Source organism: Enoplosus armatus, chromosome 14, assembly GCF_043641665.1.
Source record: "Enoplosus armatus isolate fEnoArm2 chromosome 14, fEnoArm2.hap1, whole genome shotgun sequence".
Classification (NCBI taxonomy): Eukaryota; Metazoa; Chordata; class Actinopteri; order Centrarchiformes; family Enoplosidae; genus Enoplosus; species Enoplosus armatus.
This window is the reverse complement of record NC_092193.1, coordinates 19137356-19155381: the sequence shown is the minus strand read 5'-3', so window position 1 is coordinate 19155381 and position 18026 is coordinate 19137356. Positions and strand designations below refer to the sequence as shown.

Below are 18026 nucleotides of genomic sequence, written 5' to 3'. Positions count from 1 at the left end.
TGTTGCCTTTTCTCCTTCACTGTGGATTTATGTGCTGCATGTTATTATTCACTTTATGAATATATAGCAATATATATCATAAATAAAATAATTAATGATGGCTGAATTCCATGTAGCTGCTCCAGTTTCAGAGTCCTAGCATTGCGCATGCTGTCTGGTCACGTGACTAGAGCTGAGCATTCATTAATGTTATTAGTAACACCAGCACTTTTCCTTCTATGACAAGTCAAATTGACTGCTGGGAAAAAGGCCTCTGGTGTGGAGTTTGAACCTTTTGAGATGATTTATGATAATATTTATAATGAATTCCCTCAACACCTTAATAACTTTTGAACTGCCCTTCTTCAGGTGCTCTCCGGCTCTCTGATATAATATATTGGAACAAATTTGTTCCTCAAAACTCAAAACAATCCCATTTGTTTGTCGTACTACAAAATAGCATGGACGTTTTTGCTAACATGATCTACACACACTTGTGCATACAGTAGGAGGAGAGGCTCTCTGAGATGGTTTGTCCATAAGAGCGAACTTCCATTTCCTTTCACATGTATCTGCTGCAGGTGCCTCTCCTGCTCAGTAGGTGTCGCTCTCTACTCAATTCTTGTGACTTAAATGCTGAACTGGTTGCCCCGGGTCTTTGTTAAAATCAGCTTAGACGCTGGGAACTTTAAAAAGACTATTAAAAATTGAATACTAGTGTTTGACACTTTACACTGCACATTTATGTCATTGTCAATGCGTCAAAGTTTTGGGTATTTTATATGTGTAACCTATTAAAATCACCATTGTAATACAACATTATTGTATTTAAGCTACAATATTACATTGAAAGGACATTCATTTATCCCATTCTCGCAGTTGAAAGTCTTCTGTCTTGTATAACACCTGTGACAATGTCCATAAACTCTTTACTTCAGTCAATGATGTTCGGTCTATTAGAGGGGGGCGGTGTTATGTCGTCGGTTTCCCTGTGGGCGGTGCTACACAGCTGAAACCTTTCATAACATGTTGTAGGAACACCCCACAGATTGCACTCATCTCACAGATGAGTACAATCGAAATTGTTAACCTACAGGAGGTGCCGAGTGTTGAAACAAACTGCAGTACGACCTGGGTTTCAGTGTTAGTTTGTACGTACTCATTAAACGGAGTTTAAGGTAAGACTTCTCAATGTCAGCCTAGATTTACGCTCAATAACTAGCCTACGTAAGCTAGCAGGCTACGTTGTTTAAAAGTACCGCGACTGCTACTTAGATCAGGCCATTGTTGTGGTTAAAAACAATAGAGACAAACAATTCGGGTTGTAGTCACTGCTGAAACATACCCCAGATCGAGCTAATATCTATTAATCTCGTAAACAATCTGTATTCAACCGCACACAGCCTGTCAGATAACATAGGAAAAGTAGTAGAGAGCAGATAACATCAAACTGCCCTCCTGCCAATCAGTCAAGATCACCTAATGATCACTTTATGTTACACCTGTGTCGGAATCATTAAAATATTTATAGAAATATTCCGTAAACATTACGAACAGTAATATTTGATTTTATTATCGATGAATCTATTGATTATTATTTTGATTAATCGATGACTCGTTTAGTCACAGAATACACCTGCAGATGTCTCGATATTCAGTTTACACTGATCAGTGATCAGCAGCAGATCCTCACATTGGAGAAGCTGCAACAAGACACTGTTGGGTGCTTCTGCTTGATCATTGACCTAAATTATTAATTCATGATTAAAATTGTTGCCAATTCATTTTCTGTTAATTGATACGGCTTCAACTCTAATTACAACAACAACTTTTTTTAAACAAAAAATAATAACCGTTCTCCTAAATTCTAATAAAACTGTCTTTACAGATGGCTGCAGCTCTGGCCAACAGAGCGATAGGAGCCGTCGTAGGATCAGCCGTCGCAGATTCAGCAGGTAATGATAGTAAAAGTCTATCACACTGTAGAGTTTATATTGTATCTTATGAAGCCAGTTCAGTTTCCTTGTCCTACCCCCTGTTTTAATACTCAAAGTCCTTACCCTTGAAGACAATACCAGTGGTTTGGCATGTTGTTGCACCTTTACTATGCTCAGCTAGCCATTCAGTTTCAATGGACTTCTGGTGTTGATCAGAATTAAATTGACCTGATGACGCGTCCCCTTTAGCGCAGCCCCTACACTGGGTGTACGACCTCCAGAAGCTGCAGGGGATTCTGGCTCAGGATCCAAACCCGGAGTTCCGCTCTGAGTCGGCCAACCCTTTCTACAGGAGGCAGACGGGCCTGCAGAGCTGCTACGGAGACCAGGCGTTTGTCCTGTTGGAGTCCTTGTCTGAATGTGGAGGTAGGCTGGCTCCTTCATCTTATCAACCCAACAGACTGCCTCATGGTCACTTCAGACTTTTACGTCTGCCTCAATTACATATTTGTTGAAAAGTAGGTTTTGACAGTAGGTTTTGTTAACGTTATTGACACTCTAATTAGACCTATGACACTCAAGAGCTCCACATCTGTTCTGGACATGTAGCATACCCACCCTCACCACACCTGAATTATACAAACATTAGACCCTCACTTAAGCAAATGGTGAAAAGAAAAGAGATATTTTTTATTGCAGACTTTTCATCCTTGTGTGGTAAATCAGTATGTAAGCATCTCCTCTGGCACAGTGTGAATTTAACAGATTTCAGGTTTAGGACTGTGAGATTTATCAGTCTGAGTTTTGTGTTTGCCTGTTAACCTATGTGGCCAGGTCTAAACGTTGAGGATCTGAAGCAGCGCACACTGAAATTCTTTGGGCCTGGATCAGACTATGACACGCCTGTCAACGATCCTTACAGAGAGAGAGGAGGTAGGGAAACTATCCCTCTTTTATGTTGTTGCTGAAGAATGACTTCACCTCTTTTCACTTAGTGAGGTGGGAATACTGATGTTGTTGTGCTTGTCCTTGTGTATACCAGGGCCAAGACCTCAGCTGCCCATCGAGGGACCATGGCGACATGCAAGTCTGAAGAGCTTCCTGAAGAACGTGGATGCAGGCAAAGAGGAGACGGGTAAATCTGCAGTATTTTTCTTACAATAACTAAGACATAGCTAAGAGAAACAGCTTCAACTGATGTGTCATATATATATGATATTTGCCACAGGCTGTGAGAACGACTGTCAGATCGATGGGATAACCAAACTGGCTCCTGTAGTGGCGTTTTATGCAGGAAAGCCTGACATGCTGGAAAAGGTTGAGCAGGCAGTCCGCGTCACCCAGAACAATGATGAATGTGTGGCAGAGACTCTGGCAGCTGCAAGGTCAGTTTTCCTTATGCATCAATTTGTTCTAACGCTCTCTTTCTGACGAGAATGCTGTTCATTTCTGAGCCTGGGATCTGAAACAGCTTATAAAAGCTCCAAAATAACCAGAATTACTTTAATTGAAAGGCATAACAGGTGCAAAGTTATTTTACCTGATAACACTCCCATGACACGCTCCATGCAGTACAAAGTAGTTGCAGTAAAAAGGACACAAATGTACTTTATTGCAGCTGTGGTGGTGAAATATACGCAAACATTCTTGAAGGAGGGTATACATCAGAATGTACTTGTCATGTCTATACTTAAAAATATGTGATATACAGGAAGTCGCAATGTCATGACTTCTCTTTATCTCCACTCATGTCCTGTTACCTCTCTAATGTCCGCTATCAAGATTAGGGCAAAAATACTTGAAACTACATTGTGAAATATAATATCAACATATATAATAAAGGTCTCCCTGACTGATTGCAGATATGTCATAAAGTTGGACATTCCAGGGTCCATATTTACATTTGGAAATGGTTGCAGTTTTCTGACATTTCATCAGTGATGGTGACCCATCGTCATACATAACATAAATTAACATAAAATTTGAAATGTAAAGCATATAAATTTCCAGTCTGCAGAAGCAGATACAACGGTTAAATGTATTTGCTTTGTTTATTTAAAACAACGTATAGAGAAAGAAACCAAGGTCAGGTTGGGGCCAAACTGCAATTGAAATAAATAATGGATTGTACATCGACTTATTTCCCAGGTTCCTGGAGCACTTCATCCTGAACGGTCCTGATCCAAAAGCCTTGGACTCTGTGATCGATCAGCTCAGTGACCCGAACAGGAAGCAGCCCCAGGATCTGGACAAAGCAATCATTGGTATGTGAGGCCTGCAGCATTGTTGCTTCACTACACCAAAGTCACGGGATGGAGTCATGTGATTAACGGGTTTACACTTCCTCATTTTGTGCTACTTTAATACTGAATAGTTTGTGATAATTTGAGCAGACTTTAACATGGTCTGTGACTACATTCCTCAGTCTAAAGATAAAGTCACTTTACATTTTAACATGTTTATTATATTTGACTGACTATGGATTTACCTTCTTCTTCTGATTGATTCCAGGGCACATTTGTCAGGTGAAGGAGAATCTATCAAAGACTCCTCAGGAGCTAATCCCCACTGTGTTTCCAAACACATGAGGTATCCTCACAAAGCACGTTTTAACCCCTTTCATCAATAACTACCTGTTACTCAGACAGCTGTCATATACTAGACAAACATTGAGACAAGCAGTTAGAATGCCTTCTTGCCATTCACATCTGGGGCTGATGTTCTTTCAGGTTTGCCAGGTGCATTCCAAGCAGCGCTGCATGGAGTCCTGACAGCCAAGCACTACGAGCAGGCTGTCAGAGATACCATGAGCTGTGGGGGATGCACCTGCAGCAGAGGCTCCTTCATCGGAGCCTGTCTGGGTGCTCAGGTATGACTTGTGCTGATCTTACATTCATTATATTTAATGTCATGCCAGTATTGTATGTCTGATGTTATATAAAATGTGCTATTTTAATTCTCCCAGATTGGACTTGAGGGAATTCCAGCTTCCTGGACGTCCAAAACACTGCGTCATGACACTGTGTTGGAGCATGCCAAGAAGATAACCAAACACCACCAGTAGTTATTCTTTTTCTGGCAGTGTAATGTGTTTTACAATCTGAGGTGGCTCAGAACAAAATGGAAAAACTGTAGAGCTTTCACAGAACAGTGAATGAAGGTTCTTGTCTAAACTGTTGGACGGCAGGAGCCGGATGTCTTTGTCTGTGTTAAAAGTCACACATGTTGGTTCAGATGTTCAGATGTCAGCTGAGTTTTTCTGCAATAAAGTAATTCCGAGAAAAATATCTTTTGTGCAGGTTTTTAACTATGATGCAACCTACTGTATGGCAACCAGTGATGGTAAAGCTCATCATTATGAAGATAAAACTAAAAACAAAAAACACTGACACATTTTCATTAAAACAGTGTTCATATGACTGGTGAGTGATGGACTGTACGACTCCTCTGCTGCTACGGTTGTAGTGATACTGAACATTAACTCCTGCGTTATTCGTTGTGGATAGACGGATTTGTGTAAACCTCATACAAAGCTTTATACTTCCGTGGGGAGTCCACAAGTTTGTTTTTTATTATAAAGAAAAGACACACTTGAATATCACTTTTGAATATGGTGGCCAAGAGACCAGTCAAGACCAACTCAAAAACCCACTCATCATCAGTGTGTCTGGTCTGCCCTTTTTAGTGAAACACAAGGGCATAAAACTTGGAAAATGTACAATAAGCACTATTTTACTAACAAGATTAGGTTAATCTCACCTAAAATAATATATATAATCTACAGTGAAAAATGTACATGAAAGAAAAAACATGTATTATAGTTGCATCTCCCAAGTATTGGTTACTGTTTTTTGACTACTTTATTAGGCCATCAAAAAAATAATAAAAAAATAATAGATAATAAAAAATACAAATCATTGTATACATTCACAACACAACTGTGTATTATTCTTTATTTTATCATTCATTATTATGGAATCAAACAATGTAAACAAACGCACTCTGGACCATCTACCGTGCGAGCACCCGTTGCATTACAACCGCGGAACGAAGCTTGTCTCACCGCAGCCACCGTAGCTGTTTCTGACGACAGAGTTGGTTAGCATTAGGGAGTCAAACATGGCTGGTAAAGGGGGAAAACAGAGTCGTTCGGGCTCTGGCTTTTCAGGTAGAAAAGGTGCAGGTGAGCAGGAGGAAGAGGAGCAGCCGCTGCAGGCCGTCTTAGTCGCTGACAGCTTCAACCGGAGGTTTTTCCCGGTGACCAAAGACCAGCCGAGGGTAAGCAGCGAGCTAACGTTAAGCTAAGTGGACCGCTAAGGGTAGCTAACTGATGTCCATGCTGTCAACAGTGACAGGGCTGCACTGACGCTGGTGAAACCATGTTAACATAGCTAAACGTGTCGCTTTTAAGCCCTTGGTTGAGCTGCTGTGTTGCTTTTGTTCAATTATACTTGGGGGGACTTATTTTCGGTGTCCACCATGAGGTTGTAAGGGTTACTTCACTTCCCTCTGTCACGTTGTCATTGTTGACAGGCTTTGCTGCCGCTGGGTAATGTGGCCATGATCGACTACACCCTGGAGTTCCTCACATCCACCGGCGTGCAGGAAACATTCGTCTTCTGCTGCTGGATGGCCAGTAAAATCAAGGAACACTTGCTGTACGTTTCACTAATGCTGTGTGATTATCCACACCTGCGTAAGGAGTACTGTGAGAAATATAAGGATCTGAGAGATACCAAAGACATATCCATCTCCCCGATCTATGTGGAGAGAAAAGTCAGTGTGCATTATTAACTGCACAATATGTCGACTGTTGTCATACAGTGAGATGAACAACTTACTACTCTGTAGTAAATGTTTCTGAGTGATTACAGCTGCCTGTATGTTATTCCATCTGCTGAAGTCATTCCTTTCCATGACTGTTGATATGCGCATAGTATTGTATATTTATTGCTAATCATCTGTTCAGTCAATCAGTGTTAATCATTTTCTGCATTGCCTTCTGATCTGTCATGCCAATAAAGCTCATTCGAATGTGTTGACCTGTCGCTGTGTCTGACAGGAAGTCAAAGTGGTGTCGACCCACCTCTCCAAACACTGTCCACATCATCACCTCAGAGCTGTACCGCTCCCTGGGGGATGTGCTCAGGGATGTTGACACAAAGTCCCTCGTGCGCTCAGATTTCGTGTTGGTTTACGGAGACGTGGTATCGAATATTGACATCAGTCAGGCACTGCAAGAGCACAGGTAAGAGACTGTCTGTATAGTCGGGAGAAATGACAGTATTAGTGATCCCCCGGGGCTGGGTTGCTTTAATACTACGTGCCATTTCGCTTGTGCACAGGCATCGTCGAAAGATGGACAAGAACATCTCAGTGATGACGATGATGTTCAAGGAGTCATCGCCAGGTCACAGGTCCCGCTGTGAGGAAGATGATGTCATCGTTGCCATGGACAGCAAGAGCCAGCGGATTTTACACTACCAGAAGACGCAAGGGCTGAAGAGGCTACAGTTCCCCATGGTAAGAGTTTCATAGTTGATCACATCAGTAACTCACTCGGGCTCTGGATCGGTGAATGACAGCCGCTCCTGTTTGTTTCGCAGAACATTTTCCACAGTGGAAGTGACGAGTTTGAAATCCGACACGACCTCCTGGACTGTCATATCAGTATCTGCTCCCCACAGGTCAGTTTCCAAGCAGAGACAGGAGCTATTGAACTTTACTGACTGAGGTAACAAGGGTTTTTCCTCATTTTTCAGGTTGCTGAGCTCTTCACCGACAATTTTGACTACCAAACTAGGAATGATTTTGTCAGAGGGATGTTGGTCAATGAAGAGGTACGACGCAGCCATAGTTATTTTAATTGAAGTTTCACTCTTTGCCACAAATGCCATTAAGTGCAGCCTAAGCCGTCATTTATTTTATTTCTGTTTTAGATTCTGGGCAACCAGATACATATGCATGTCACCAAGGATGGTTACGGTGTCCGAGTGTCCAACCTTCTCATGTATGATTCGGTGTCCTCGGACCTCGTGCGGCGGTGGGTCTACCCGCTCACCCCTGAGGCTAACTTCATTGACCAGAAGGGACGGAGCTGTACACATTCCCGCCACAACGTCTACAGAGGGTCTGGAGTCAGCCTGGGTCACGGCAGCCAGATGGAGGAGAACGTTCTCATTGGCTGCGACACTAGCATCGGGGCTAACTGCTATATTTCTAATAGTGTCATTGGTAACAACTGCACCATAGGTGAGCTCCCATCCACAACTAAAAGTGCTAATTTGGTGTGTGTGAGTGAAAGTTGGAGATTATATGAAAGTACACAATAAAAATGGTGTTAAAAGTCCCCTTTTTTATTGCAACAGGTGACAATGTAAACCTGGACCATGCCTACATCTGGAATAATGTTCGCATTGCCAGCAATGTGGGGATCAGCCAGTCTGTGGTCTGCGACAAGGCTGAGGTCAAAGAAGGTGTGACACTGAGTAAACAGTGTGTCCTGGCATATAATGTGAGCAATGCACGTATTATCGTCATTTATTCTTGATTGCTATTAGTTAAAAGCTGATTCGTGAGTTTGCAGAAGTGCTTCCCATGTTAAAGATGCATGTTACAGAACAAACTTGTTTGTATTTGTTAGCTATAAGAAGATATTGAATCAGTTTCAAATGTTTCAACTGTAAATTTGTATCTGCCAGCACAGGTAAACCCTCTTTAAAATGTTTAGAAGCTAATAGATCAGCTAATAGAATGTTATATTTGTGAGTTTGCAGAACTTCTTTCCATGTTAATGCTGCACTGGAGAACCTTGCATGTTGGGAAGGTTCATGCAAAGAGCAAATAGAACACATTTTGAGGACTGTATGTAGTAAAAGTCATGTAACACTGTGTTAGTAGGTTTTGGCAGTAGATTCAACCATCACTGATGAGTCCTGTTTTTTTGGACAATGCGTTTGCACTTTATTTTAAAGGAGCGATATTAAAAAAAGCAGAAGAAACTATTATTATTATTATTATTATTATTATCATCTATGACTTTCTCTGTCTCATCACTTCATTTGCTGTTTTCAAGGTGGTGATTGGACCAAACATCTCTCTACCAGAGGGCACTGTGGTGTCCATGCACCATCCAGAGGAGGAGGAGGAGGAGGATGACGATGAATTCCTGAGTGACGATGCCGAGGTTGGTCACAGTAAAGACAAAACCAAACTGAAAGGTGTGTATTGACGTATACATGAATGAGCAAAATGCTTAAAAGTTTCTGGTATTGAGCTCTGTTTTCCTCTGTCCTCCAGTGTTCAACCCAGCAGAGGTTGGAGCCGAGGGGAAAGGCTACATCTGGAAGTCCAGCAGTCTGGATGACACAGAGGATGAAGAGCTGTCGCAGTGTCTCTGGGGTAGGATAGCAGCTCGGCCGGCTTGTTAAGTTCGTCACAGAGTCAGTAAAACTGGTACTTCCCATGACGCTGTAGTCCATGTCCCAACAGCCGGGCTTTTGTTTAATGTGTGACAGGTTTGGTGTTGAACCCTGACCCTGAGAGTGAAAGTGAGGACAGCGAGCCTGATGGTCCTGACGATCCAGTGATCCCCTCCCCCGAGATGGAAGATGTCAAAGGTGAGAGTCATTCATGTCACCTGTCTGTGGAACCATGTGACTGCCCCCTACTGGATAAAGAGAAAATACCAACAACAAAACCAGTGATGATAGTCATTCTCTGATTAATCTGAGAGTCATCAGATTAATCAGAGAATGACTCAGATGACGAAATCAGTTCTGCTTAATTTTTAATGGGATGTTGAAGACAGATTGTCTTTTACAAATACATTACATACCAGAATGGAATGTATTAACTATAATTTTATTAATAACCTACCCTAAGTAATTATAATTTGCATCACAGATTAATCTGTTGAATACATTTTTTTATTAATGTACTAATTGTTTATAAAATGTCAGAATAAGGAGCATCATCTAAAATGTTTTTAATCGGTGAATCAACTAATTGTGTTTGCAGTGTTGCGTCTGAGCAGTCGCTGTTTAAGCTCTTTAACTTTGAATGAAAAAGTCATGCAATTTTATTTTTTTTGCTCCCTAAAATAATCATCCTGTGTTGCCTACATTTTGGGTAATTTAGGAATATAATTTCATCCCACTTTCTGCTAACACATCATTTTATGGTCCTGTTAATTCCTAATAATCTCCAAGGATGTTTCCTGCTAAGAATTATGTAAATTTAGTACTAATTACAGTGAAAACAGCTAAGCTAGCTTAACCTAGAGTCATTCAGTCAGTGCACAACAGGTCAGCTGAACATGCAAAAAGGTGACATTTGTCTACATTTGTCAGCATACATGGTATAAAGTTTCCCATAAGAAATAAATAATGAGTATTTAGTTTTAAATGGCTATTTCCTCTGGAGATCAACATTTACTTTTAACTTTTAAACTCAAGACCACTAACTAAGTGTTGTCTATGTATTACTACCAAATTATACTTAGTTCATTCTTTATTAGGAAAGAACAAACTCGCAAAATAGGGTTATATGCGTCCTCCTTTCTGACTCTTCTTCTTCTTTGGTGTGTTCATGTGTAGTCTTCCAGATGGAGGTGCTGGGGACCCTGCAGAGAGGTTTGGAGGAAAACATCAGCTGTGACAATCTTGTACTCGAGATCAACTCTCTCAAGTAAGGGGGGACTTCAAATGGCCTGCAATTCTGTGGCTCTCTGTCAATGTGATTGATGTTTTTGCACATTCAGTTTGACACGCTCTCTCTCTTCAGGTACGCCTACAATATCACTCTGAAGGAGGTGATGCAGATTTTAACCAGAGTGGTGCTGGAGTACCCTTTCCAGCAGCAGGGCCCACAGATTACCCCATCGCAATACGTTGCTCTGCTCCTACCTGTAAATAGTTTTTTAACAGCACATTCATGGAAGTGGAGACATGATAGAAATCCATATCCTTAATTTAGTTTACACTTTTGTGTTTCTCCTCCTCTCAGCTACTGAAGAAATGGGCGCCGGTGTTTAAGAACTATGTGAAGAGAGCACAGGACCATCTAGACTGTCTGTCTGCCTTTGAGGAGCACTTCCTGGAGCAGGAGAGTCACTGGGCTGCTATGGTCAAGGTCAGGGTCAATGAATCGGTTTGTCCATGTGGTTGAAGGTTCAAGGCGTCGGGCGCTTAGGGTCACGTGGGAACATGGAGGTCTGACGCACTACCATGTACCCTCTGTAATCTGCCCACTCTTATAAAGGAACATCAGGAACCGTGTCATTCTGCGGTTTGCTCTGCGTTCGTCGAGCCTGGTGCTGAAGGTGCTGTGGGTATTTTTTTTTTCCATCTAGGTCCTGATGAACATGTACCAGCTGGAGATCCTGGAGGAGGAGATGATACTGCGCTGGTTCTCCCAGGGAGCCACCACCGACAAGAGCAGACAGCTCCGCAAGAACCAGGGGGTAGGTACAGTACAGGACACGAGGCTTTGTGACACAGTTTCACAATTATACAATAAAGGGCTGAAGTTCAGATGGTGTGGCAAGACACCTGTGTAGAATGGTGTAGAATGTTAAAGTTCTTTACATAGGGAATAAAAAGCATTCAAAAACAATGTCAGACACTGTAGAGGAAGAGAAAATGGTAGGGTAGAGGTAGGATAAAATTGACCAAAAAAGTATTAGATGAGTCACTGTTGTTTAAACCTGTGGTTCCCAACCTTTTTCTTAAGGGACCCCTATGTTATTATTGTATATACACTGACGCCCCCCACCCACATTCAATTACAAAAAAGCGGAAAAAGTAGCCTACTTCTTTTGAAATATCTTAATGTGTATTTCATTATATTCATTGCACAAAAACCAGTAACAGTACAGGACAATTATGTGTACAATTACCATTTCTGAATAGACTGTTTCCTGTGGATATTGCAATGTATCAGACCTTCCTTATATTTTAGGAACACAATTCTATGTCCGGATTATGATTTTATACTTTTTACTACTTTTATTTGAAAAAGGATCATTTCCTCCTTCTACAATATCTAAATACTAAAGGGAATGACACTGTACCATTGTTGTAGTGAACCAGTGGTTGGTATGAACTATAATCTTTTGCCAAGAGGAGTTTGTTCACTCATCTGACCAGTCTAGCAGCATTTCTTTGAAATTCATCGTCACTTCTCACCCATCCACCAGCAGTTTCCACCCTGCTCTGATGTGTGTTTTTCTCCCACAGCTTCAGAAGTTCATTCAGTGGTTGGAGGAAGCTGAGGAGTCCTCAGAGGAGGAAGGGGAATAATGAGGAGCACTTGAGAAAGGACAAAGAGGACGCTGCGTGAATAAAGGGATGTAGGCAGTTGGTTTTATCTCGACAGCAGCTTTCTGCCTCTAGCATCCATCAGGACCTTCTCTGTACAGTTCAAGATGACTCACATTTTATCACATAGTGGCACGTCATGTAAGGGCTGTGTGCTATGAATGTCCATATCCAAATAAACAAGAACTGCTTCGAAATGTGTATCAACTGTCTCACTTTATTGTCAACAACACAACATGTCTCATTCAAGATGTTGCTACTAGGTTTAAAAAAAAGTGGTTGTATTAAATGAACAAGACTAAAATCCTCACATTTTAAAAAGGCCGTGTACAACAGTGTTCAGCGCCCTTTTTTTCTATGAACTGAACACTGACTGCAGGCCATGAAACAATACAGTAAAGACATAATGCTCTAAGAGGTAGAAGATGATCTGCTGAAATGATACAGTCCAAATCAACTTGGACCGACAGTGACGGAGAACAGTAATTTCTTTGATCCGGGTCACAATTAAAATCTTGCAATCAAAAGTGAAAGTAAAAGATTGATTACGTCACACAACTCCTTAAACTGACTGATTTTATCTTGAATCACAATAAACAATGTATTACAAAAATATAATGTTCCCTTGAATTTTTCAATTTTAAAGTTAATAAATCTTGTAAAGTAAAATATCTTGCATTAATAGCATGCTCCTCTGAGTTGTTCCTTCACTTGTCACATGCTTCTCACAATAATTGTGGCCTAATGACTGCAGAAGAGCGAGCTCAGAGGCCACATGATCAGGTTTCAACAGAATTTGTATTTGTTATAGCTTGACATGCTACTGTATTCTTTTAGGCCTACCTGGAATTTATATTGTAGCAGGGCTCCATTCATCCCCCGAGAAGACTCTTTTAGACCGAAAGACCTCCTAATTATTGTCTTCATCAGACTAAACTGCCACACTCTGCATGTGCTCGCATCATTCAGTGAAGGGTTTGGGTATACAGAGAACTTGTGCAAGATACTACAATTTTTGTGGTTAAAAGCCTTTTAAGTGTTCCATTAAATACGGAGGCCCCGAGGGGCGAAACAGAACAACAATGGATAAAACGCTTCACCAAATTATTAAACAACATTTTTGAAAACACAACAGCTGAGAAAATACATTTTTGTTTTCAGTTTTGTTAGTGTTTTCTGAAATGTTAAAGTGTTTTTAGCTTTGCTGTTGCATTTTCTAACTTGTAAATGTGTTTCTAGAATAGTGAGTGTTCCATTTTTCTATACGTTTCATCCAGTGTTTGGAATGCGTTTTTGCCCCTCACGGCCACTGTAGTCAAGGCTTCGAAGCACCCTGCAACATGGCAAGAAAATACCTGTCAGCAATCAAACGTATCTAAAGCGCAGCTGAATTATCTTAGCGTCTTAGCGGAAACAAAACCCAGAGGCCGTACTGGGACACCCATAAAGCTGTGACACTTAATACTGCAGTATCCGCGTCTTTAAGCCTACTTTGATCTGTCGTCCTGTTTTCCCACCAAGCCATAAATGACCCTGGCGAGAAGAGAAGCCCCTGTGATGCCAGTGACAGCAGTCAGCGTCTTCCACATGCTGGCTGATCCCTCGTGCCTGTCCAAGAAGCTCTTGTAGTCAGTGGGTACCAGGATATACTTGCGGCCGCCATGCGGGGCCTGCAGCCTCATCACCTGGCCCCCCTCCAGCACCACCTCACCAAAACCAGTCATGGTGCTCCCCACCCGCAGCAACTCCTCACTCTCCTCCATCGCCACAGGTTTCTCCCCGCTGAGGCCCTGCATCACCACGTCCACCAAGCCCTCCTCAGCACGTCTCACTTTGAAATAAACACTCTCCAGGTAGCACCCAGAGGCCTCCAGAGGGTTTTGAACCTTCACGTACAAGTCAGTGATGTAGGCTCCAGGGCTGACCAGACTGAAGGGCACCGAGTTGTTGGTTTCTTTTCTGTTCATGGTCCGAGAATTCCTGGAGAAGGTAATCAAACTCTTGTTAAACAGGCTAGTAGATTGGTAAAGAGACATTTTTGATGTTATATTGTAGTCTAATGTACCATGTCCTGCTGATGGAGTTCCAGTATTTCCAGTGCTCCTCCACTGTTATCTTCTGAATCACACCAAAGCATCTTGGGACAAACTGGCTGGCCAGAGGCTCCCCATCTGCCTGGACCAGCCCTTGAAACAGGTATGAAAGAAACGCTTATTCCCCTTAAAATCATCTCCGCGACTGATCCTCATTCAAAACTGCATTTACAGAAATGTTAATTCTAGACATGTTTGTACCTTCAACAGCAACGTACTGAAGTCGCTGGTGGGGAGATGCTTTCAGTACTCTCACCAAATGTTGATCTGGCTTGAAAATGGGTATTTCCTAAAATGGAAAAAAAACACAAAGCTTTCAGATAAGCATTTTTAATTCACTGCAAAACTGGAGCAGTGTTAATGCTTTAACTGCACTCAAACAGTGATCTACTTGCCTTGAGCTTTTTCAACTCTTTTTTCTTTTCTTGGTATAAATGATAGAAAAGGCCCGAGAATGCAAAGCTGGACCCGACACCAATCAAAACCAGCGGGTTCACAGAAAAGTCCCCCATATCTGTATCAATGACAGGGGTGCATAAACACACAGTCAGCACGAGTGAAAGTAAACTACACACTACATTACTGCACACACAGTAATTATCAGTGTTACGTCGTATGTTTGTGAAGAACAATTAAATAAAGGACCGATAAGCGGAACTTACCTGGTAAAACTCTGTCACAGGCGGAATTTGGTCACATAAATCGAAAACAAAAGCTACAGTTACGTTACATTTATTTCCTTGTTTGCCCACGTTGCGTCATGTTTCATCAGCCAATAGGAAATAAGCAGCATTTTTCCTCGTGAGCGTTTTGACCACCAGGTGGCAGCAGTGTCCGGTTGAAACATGTACTACTTTCTTGCACACATACATTTACACTGCTCAGTCAGTGCGAGCAGTGTGTTCAACCTGACAGTGAGGCATTTTGTCCTTTGGGTTTCAGCAGGCTACCTGAACTCTCTGTTTGCTATTTGTCAGTAAGCCCACATTCACTTGAAACCGGTGGTAGAAAATGATTTCAAATAATTTACTCAAGTAAAAGTAGAAATACCACACCATAAAAATACTCTATTACAAGTTACTTGTACTTAAAAGTACTCATTATGCAGAATGTCCCCTTTCAGTATTATATTTCATTTGATGCATAGCATGTCTGTGTTACTTTAATGTTGCGGTTGGATAAGGAGACACTCATTTTTACTACTTCATATACTTTTGGGTAGTTTAATCTGTTAACATGCAGCATATTTTATAAAGTGATCACATATTTTGCATGTAAAATCTTAATTTGAAAATCAACTAGTAGCTGTTAAACAAATGCAGTGGAGTAGAAGTAAAAAAGTAGCATACAATAGGGTTAGGTTAGGCTGCTTAAAAGATATTATGTGTTTTGTAAATGTTCCCATCCAGTTATCTTGAGTTGCAGATCAAGAAGAACACACAGAAGACCATAGACCACGACACAGCGCTCAGTCGCTAAACAAAAAGCTCTAAAGATGAGGAAGAAGACTCTGAAACAAGTTATGTGAAGTCAGGTTTGTTTGTATAGCCAAATATGGCTTTACATACAATGTTTCAGTGGGCTTGTCAGGCCCACAACATGCACAGCAGAAGGACAAGGACTCGCACAAGCGGTTGCGAGATGATTACTAATCTAATCCTTTAAAAGGTTTTACCTCTTTGGGCCTCTAAATATGATTCAAATCAAATAATATGAGAGTGAGAGAAATAACTCTTGAATTTTGAATTAAGGGGTCAAAAAGTACATTTTCTCAAGTACTCTACTTAAGTACAATTTTGAGGTACTTGTACTTCACTTGAGTATTTCCATGTTATTCTACTTTATGCTTCTACTCCATTATTCATTTGACAGATTAGAGTTACTTGCTACTTTGCTAATGAAAGGACACCCACACAATTTTTCAATTACTGTGGCTGTGCTGGAAATTATGTGATGTCACCAAACTCTGTGCACTCGTATGTCCCGCCCTAACAGGTACAACAAAATCAACAGAAGGGGTAAGGGAGCTATCAATCAAGCCCAGCTTGTACACATCCACACAGTCAACATGAGTGAAAACACCTGTGTGGGTGGACTGCACATGTATGATCCCTTTATAAAATATAATGCGTTATTATTTATTAAACTACCAAACAGCATTATAAATAGTTAGAGTTTGCTCCACTTTGACCAGCTACAACATTAGAATTCAGCTTATTGTTTAATGCGTCAGTAGTACTAAATCAATAATGTATAATTCAAAGCATTTTTAGTACATTTGGTACATTTTTCTGATAATTGTTTTTACATAAGTAATATTTTGAATGCTTGACTTTTTGTTATTAGGAGCATCACCTTTATTTACAGTAAGTAAAGCATCTGAATATGTCTTTCACAACTGCAAAAGCACTAATGTATGTAAGACAACTCTTACTTTAACGTCTGCTTGTCATCATGGTGTGATACTGATTAATGTTGCCATTTGTGACGTAGCCATGAAAGCGATGATTTGTAGCCCCTCTTCATTACAGGTTGCGCGCGCAGTTCCACCAAGGAGGATTTTCCCTTAAAACCTGTTTTATTATGACTTTTCCAGTATTTCTATCCACTATTTCACAATAGGAGAAAAGTCACAAAGAATGAAAAATAATTTGTATAGCAGGGTGATGTTTTTCTTCTTGTATATCGTGTTAATCGTCTCATGACCTTTCAGATTTATGTCCAGATCACTTGAGTACACTAACCACCAAAGCAGCTAATCCTCTGATTGTTTTCCTGAAAGTTGCCAGTGTTGACCTGCGTAATACACCCATGCATCATAAAGTAAAGCGTCTCAGACTTTGCCAGCTTCCTTTTTTCTCTGTCTGTGTGTACTGAATAGCTTGCTCTGTTCTCTTGGCAAACAGTGTTTGACTGTGAATGCACAACTGTTTTAAATGCGTGGTCATATTTTCTCCTGTCATTTGGATGCTGTCTACACCTGTCTACACCCCCCCCCCCCAACACCTTTTTCAAGCTGTGAACTATGAAAAGAGTTGCCGAAATTGAAAATGTATCTGCACCGCTGGAAATACTGGAAATATATTCCTCTGTTGGTCAGTTTAATTCCACACACAGCAGTGAATGTTCAGGGGCATCTCTGCCACCATATTGATGCTGTTTAATTCAACAATTGATGCCTCAAGACGAGACGAGAGAATTCATACGACTAAAGAATGCTTGGATTCAGAGTTGCTTTTGTCTCTTTACCATACTTAAAGCTCATGCTGATTGAGGTGTTGCTTCATTCCTCCAGTTCAAAATAATGACATCAGCTTTCTTATTGTTCGAACACCTTTCACTCAGTCACGCTCAACCTTGGTGCAGCTTGAAGATGTCCGAGCCTGCATGGAACAAAACCCCTCTGATGAAACTGACAACACTGGTGTCTGTAGAGACACGAAACAGATGCGAAACGGCGCAATAATTCAGAAAAATGAAAAGTCTGGTATGAACTCGTCTTTGGCTAATGAATAGTTGTTATTCTTATTTTCGACAGAATGTCCCTGAATCCTCCTTTCTGACTTTCACAGCTCTAAATTCTCTCATATTTGAGGCACACTCCCTTTGGCCCTGCCTCTCACTGATGAGTGAGAGCAGACAAAAGACACGCTGCTTCAGACTAATTTCCTGCTGTATAAAAACAAATGGCACAGGAG

At 41.1% G+C, this 18026-nt stretch overlaps 3 protein-coding genes across 3 annotated transcripts; 2 read left to right on the top strand and 1 right to left on the bottom strand.

The window, feature by feature from the left end:
• The first annotated feature begins 991 nt into the window (after nt 1-991).
• On the top strand, nt 992-5201 carry LOC139296517 (crystallin J1A-like). The gene is made up of 10 exons (XM_070918931.1): nt 992-1157; nt 1868-1934; nt 2166-2342; nt 2751-2849; nt 2959-3051; nt 3145-3301; nt 4065-4180; nt 4428-4505; nt 4646-4785; nt 4882-5201. The coding sequence occupies exons 2-10, from the start codon at nt 1868-1870 to the stop codon at nt 4978-4980; spliced, it is 1026 nt and encodes a 341-aa protein (XP_070775032.1). The 5' UTR covers nt 992-1157; the 3' UTR covers nt 4981-5201.
• An 829-nt stretch (nt 5202-6030) lies between these two features.
• Nucleotides 6031-12432, top strand: eif2b5 (eukaryotic translation initiation factor 2B, subunit 5 epsilon). The gene is made up of 16 exons (XM_070919319.1): nt 6031-6194; nt 6450-6574; nt 6979-7164; nt 7262-7439; nt 7523-7603; nt 7679-7756; nt 7856-8168; nt 8285-8430; nt 8992-9136; nt 9216-9317; nt 9434-9535; nt 10514-10604; nt 10701-10824; nt 10923-11048; nt 11269-11379; nt 12155-12432. Exons 1-16 carry the CDS (start codon nt 6036-6038, stop codon nt 12215-12217), a joined length of 2130 nt encoding a protein of 709 aa, XP_070775420.1. The 5' UTR covers nt 6031-6035; the 3' UTR covers nt 12218-12432.
• mul3 (mitochondrial E3 ubiquitin protein ligase 3) lies at nt 12430-15015 on the bottom strand. Its single transcript, XM_070919320.1, has 6 exons — nt 14991-15015; nt 14724-14842; nt 14530-14617; nt 14301-14421; nt 13727-14215; nt 12430-13568 (listed from the first exon to the last, which is right to left on the bottom strand). Exons 2-6 carry the CDS (start codon nt 14838-14840, stop codon nt 13505-13507), a joined length of 879 nt encoding a protein of 292 aa, XP_070775421.1. The 5' UTR covers nt 14841-14842; nt 14991-15015; the 3' UTR covers nt 12430-13504.
• Nucleotides 15016-18026: the final 3011 nt, after the last annotated feature.